Raw genomic sequence first — 5,874 nt, forward strand, 5'->3', positions numbered from 1 at the left:
GCTGCAAGAGATTGGGAGTAGGGTACAACAGTCAAAAAGACTGCTGCCCCAAGTAACTCCTCAGTCTCGCTTTTATTAGATAGAAACAGTAACCAACAGAAGAGTCAATGAAGGTCAAATATTAGTCCTATGTCTTGTAGATAAACAAGAGGGAGGGCAGAATATGTCTGTATAAGAAGTATAAAATTTATAGTTGACCAAGCACATTCAAAGGACTTATCCAAGTAGCCATAGGTGTTCTCAGGGGGGAAAGGGGAGATAACGGAAAAATGAAGCAGGCGGCATTCTATCTTGAGCAGGCTGGGCATCCCAGCTGCTCAGCTTCAAGGCCATATATCTTCCTCTCCCCCAGAGGCCTGTTGCAGTATCTGTTTTTCTTAAGGCTGTATCTAAATGTGCTTGGTAACTAGTAAAATTTCCCAAGGGTTATATTTTAAGTAATATATTGTTCTGAGGCGCAGCTGTAAATATCAAATAAGAATGGCTAGTGTTCCTAATATGTTATTAGGAATCTTAAAACTATAAAGACATAGAAATTTGGGTTGTCTATAAGAAAGCAAAATGATTATGCATGACACAGTAATAGTGTGATATAAATACCTAGTATTTTAGAACAATTTTCTTTTTCTTTTAAGATTTTATTTATTTGACAGACAGAGATCACAAGTAGGCATAGAGGCAAGCAGAGAGAGAGGAGGAGGAAGCAGATTCCCCACTGAGCAGAGAGCCCTATATAGGGCTTGATATCAGGACCCTGGGATCACAACCTGAGCCAAAAGCAGAAGCTTTAACCCACTGAGCCACCCGGGGACCCCTAGAACAATTTTCTTAATCAACTTACATACACATGGTAGCAAGTTGAGTTTGAAGCTCAGAATTAGACATAACTCATATGAAGACTAATTGTGTTCACACATTACTTATAAAGCCCCTTTACCTTAAAAAAAGGATGAAATTTTTGCAGAAGCATGTAAGATGCAGTCTATTTTTAATTAAATAATTGTGTATGTCAGTATTATTCTTATTCAATGTGTAAATTGATTTTTTAAATATTTATTTGTGCCAACAGGCAGTGAAGAGAATCAAGCATGACCAATGTCACCTTGGTGGCAGGATTTCTCCTTGTGGGGTTTTCTAATATCCAAGAACTGCAGATATTATATTGGGTACTCTTCCTCATGATTTACCTGGCTATCCTAATGAGTAACCTTCTCATCATTACTCTCACTACCCTAGAACTGCAGCTACAAACACCCATGTACTTTTTTCCTGAAGAACTTATTTTTCCTGGATGTGTTCCTTGTGTCTGTTCCAATCCCCAAATTCACTGTCAACAGCCTAACTTACAACAATTCCATTTCCATTTTAGGATGTGCCTTTCAGCTACTTTTAATGACTTCCTTTGAAGCAGGTGAGGTAATAGTCCTCACTGCCATGTCCTATGACTGCTATGTAGCTATATGCTGTCCCCTGAACTATGAGGTAACCATGAATGCTGGTGCCTGTGTACTGATGGCAGGTGTTTCTTGGGCCATTGGGGGGCTCTTTGGAGCTCTGTACACCACTGGCACATCTTTTATGCCATTCTGTGGCTCCAATGTGATCCCACAGTTTTTTTGTGATGTGTCCTCATTGCTAAGGATTTCTTGTCCTGAAACACTCCTGGTAGTTTACACAAGTATTGGAATAGGTATTTGCTTAGGCATGTCTTGTTTCATCTGTATTGTGATCTCTTATGTTTATATTTTATCCACTGTGCTAAAGATTCCAACCTAAAAGGCCAATCAAAAGCTTTCTCCACATGCTTTCCCCATCTCATTGTCTTTACTCTTTTTATTATAACTGCTTGTTTTGTCTATCTCAAACCATCTGCAAATCCACCCTCAGTTATTGACAGGCTGCTTTCTGTAATCTACACTGTGGTACCTCCAATACTTAACCCTATAATCTATAGCCTGAGGAACAAGGATATGAAACAGGCTATTATGAGATTGCTGCACAAAACTTGTGGCCATTAGTCATACTCTATTTAACACTGTCTGAAGTCAGTGCTCTAGTGCCTTACTGATTACAGTAGGATTTCTCATCAGAATTTCTCATTCTTAACTGCAATGGCTTGAGAGAAAAGGGTAATGTATTCACATATATGTAAGGAAATAAATGCTCAAGTGCTAAATTGACTGTTTCAAAGGTTGGATAATAACATTATAGCCAGCTAACACATATGTGTCAGGTTTCTCATTCACTGATCTTCTATGACAAAGAATGTCTCCATTTGTGGTATAACTTTCTAAAAAAATTTCCTTCTGTTTTTCATGGTGTTTATAATTTTTGTCATTGAATAACTCATTTTCTCTATTTTATTCACTGGAAATTTTTTTTAAAAATGAGACAACTTCAACAAGTAAAGTACTATAAAGACCATGTGAGGTGAGATAAAAACTTACACTTTACTTTCCCAATACATCAGACCATCTAGTGTTGAAGAAAAACAGAAAAATAATAAAAAAAATAATAATGCAGTAGGCTAAGAAGCATTCTAGAGTTGTACTTACATCTGTAAGCAATACTCAGGAGAGGCACCTAAAATAAAGACAAAATCCTGGAGGGAGATACATCCCAGCACAATTCCTAAAGATAAGTAGTGGTCAACTGTTAAAAACAATATTTTTTGCATTTCTACTTGTCTATAATTCAGAAAGTTCTTTACCTCTCTTTGTGTCAGGATGAAAATTTCTAAACTGAATAAAAAGAAGCTATTAAATATAATTGTAGCAGAAGTTTCTCAGTTGGTAAAGGACTTTCTTTTGTCTTATTCATGAAGGCCTACAATATATTTTTATTACCTTATATGTAGTCTACACAGAGATTTATTTTAAGATTTTATTTACTTATTTATTTTAGAGAAAGAGCACACAGAGATAGAATGAGGTGGAGAAGCAGATGCCCCACGGAGCAGAGAGCCAAATGTGAGAGTTGATACCGGGACCCTGAGATCATGAATTTAGCTTAAGGCACATGCTTAACCAACTGAGCCAGCCAGGTGCCCCTCTACCTAGAGATTCTCTGTCTTATGAAATAATCTTCTTGACTTTACATATGACATTATTCTACTGTTTATTATTTATTTTCAATCATGTTTTCCTCTTTATTTTTTTTTATTTTAAAGATTTTTATTTATTTATTTGATAGAGAGAGATCACAAGTAGGCAGAGAGGCAGGCAGAGAGAGAGGGGGAAGCAGGCTCCCCGCTGAGCAGAGAGCCCGATGTGGGGCTCGATCCCAGGACCCTGAGATCATGACCTGAGCTGAAGGCAGAGGCTTAAACCACTGAGCCACCCAGCTGCCCTCATGTTTTCCTCTTTAAAAAAAAAAAATTCTTTTCCGTGTTCCAAAATTCATTGTTTATGCACTACACCCTGTGTTCCATATAATACGTGACTCTATAAATCTTAATACTAATGTTTTATTATCACTTGAATTAAATAGATGATTGATATTGTTTCTCTGGCACATATGATCTCATTTAATCATGCCCCCAAATATCTTCTGACTAGCTTTGATTGTTACCATGCCAATATTGATTGTAAATGTATACATACATTTTATCATAAGTGATAAAATATAACTCATATATGTTATTAATTAATTTTCCCCATGGGATACATAGAAAAGTCCTCATTTCTTTTTGTTCTCTACCCTTAAGGAAAGATATGGTGAATGTAATTAGATATATTTGATATATATTGCATCAACTTCCAGAGTTACCTGGGAAATCTTAAAAAAAAACGATTCTTAGACTGCCCATGGTAAAATTTATATTGGCAAAATGATATTGTCTCTAATATTTAAGAAATTGTATGCTTTATGGAAAATCCCTAGAGTTATTTTAGTTCTCTCACTATCTATAGTGCATCTTTATCAAAAGATAAAACACCAACTAAAAAGCAATTTTTTTCTTTAAAAGACTGACAGCTGGTAAAAATAGAAGGAATAATTGTGTCACAAGATAGCTAAGCAAAAATCAGTAATGGACAATAAAACCTTCAGTAGAAAAGTTTTAAGAGAATGCGGTATTATCATAATGACAGGTGATGACTTAGACTGAATATTTCAAGCTGAAGAAATATGAAAATGATCTGAAGAAAAACTTTCTTATTTTCTTATGAAGCAGACCATAAAACCCTCATATGAGGGATGCCCTCTGTATTCCCAGCAGGAAGGAATATCCGTACCTCCAAAGATGAAGGAATGCAGAGAGCAATCTGAACAAATAGACCTTACTATTTTTCCCATTTGCTTCACTTAGCTCTGACTCTTTCTCCTATCTTATATTTCCATGACTTTCTTTTCTTTATCATACCTAGCATAAAAACTCATTTCCAACCACCTATTTGAGCCCTCATTTCTTTTTGAAAGCTCTCATGTGACATAAAACTTACATTAAATATTTTTTTAAAAATATTTTTTTTCTTGTTACCTGGGTACAAGGCAAGAACTAAAATGGTAAGGGTAAAATATATTTATTGCCCCCCTAGAGTTCTGACACCTGAAAAATAGATAACTGTGACACCAGAAGTAAAGAAGTTAATGAATTCATAAAACTCCTCAACCACAATCATGCAGAACAGAAATTAATTACATCAAAGTAAATGAACTTGGGGCAGGTGTAAGATTATAGAATGGCAGAACCTAAGTTCATCTCATCCCACATTCACAACACAAGGAAATAACTGGAGACCGATCTGAAGACTGGCAGAACAATGTCCACAACTACATGTAGAAACAAAGCTGCATTTGAGAGGTTAGGAAGGGCATAAGCAGTGGTCAGGAGCTGCCAACAGGAGGAAGATAATTATGGTCATGGAGATGATAGTATCAGGAAGAACATACGGAGGAAACAAATGCCCATAAAATCTGGCTTTTAAAATCATAGGGGCTGAATTCTACGTTTTGGTATAATAAGTGGAACTTAGAGCCTGTAGTTTTAAAAATTATCTGACTCAGCACTGGGTGAGTCAGGAAGCGGACTGACAGATGGGCATCAATTCTTCAAAAGGCAACAACTCTAGGAGAGGCAACATAGAAACAATATCTTGCATAAGGTAAACAAGATTCTATTTATACTGAAAATGCATGGATGCACAAACATTCATCATGCAAATGGATGTCCAAAAAATGACAGAGTAACAATATTTATAGAAAATAAATAGACAATAAATCAGAGAATATAACAAGACATAAAGAAGGACCCTATAATCAACACAGACGGGACTGGAAGAAATTATGCTGAGTGAAATAAGTCAAGCAGAGAGAGTCAATTATCATATAGATTTACCTACTTGTGGAGCATAAGTGATAACACGGAGGACACTGTGAGAAGGAGAGGAGAAGGGAATTGGAGGAAATCAGAGGGGAAGAAGAACCATGAGAGACTGTGGACTCTGAGAAAAAAAACAAACTGAGGGTTTTGGAAAGGAAGGGGAGTGGGTAGTTGGGAGAGCATGGAGGTGGGAATTAAGGAGGGCAAGTATTGTATGGAGCACTGGATATGGTGCATAAACAATGAATTTTAAAACCCTGAAATAATAAAATTAAAATTTAAAAATAAAATATGGAAAATAATCTGTATATACTTATGTTTTAAATATGTTCATAGTATTATGTTACTAATTATTTTTATATTAAGATCTTGCATTTTACTACCCCAAAGAAAATTTTTAAAAATTTTTTTTTATTTCTTTCCAGTGTAACAGTATTCATTATTTTTGCACCACACCCAGTACTCCATGCAATCCACGCCCACCCTAATACCCACCATGGGGTTCCCCTAACCTCCCACCAACCACCCCTTCAAAACCCTCAGATTGCTTT

General features: G+C 36.0%; 1 protein-coding gene across 1 annotated transcript; it reads left to right on the forward strand.

Annotated features, from left to right (window-relative positions):
• Positions 1-1,088: 1,088 nt before the first annotated feature.
• On the forward strand, positions 1,089-2,018 carry LOC132027664 (olfactory receptor 14A2-like). Its single transcript, XM_059416423.1, is given in 3 exon segments — positions 1,089-1,262; positions 1,264-1,771; positions 1,774-2,018. Coding segments are annotated over 3 exon segments (927 nt in total).
• Positions 2,019-5,874: the final 3,856 nt, after the last annotated feature.

The sequence above is a fragment of the Mustela nigripes genome, chromosome 12 (assembly GCF_022355385.1).
Source record: "Mustela nigripes isolate SB6536 chromosome 12, MUSNIG.SB6536, whole genome shotgun sequence".
NCBI lineage: Eukaryota > Metazoa > Chordata > Mammalia > Carnivora > Mustelidae > Mustela > Mustela nigripes.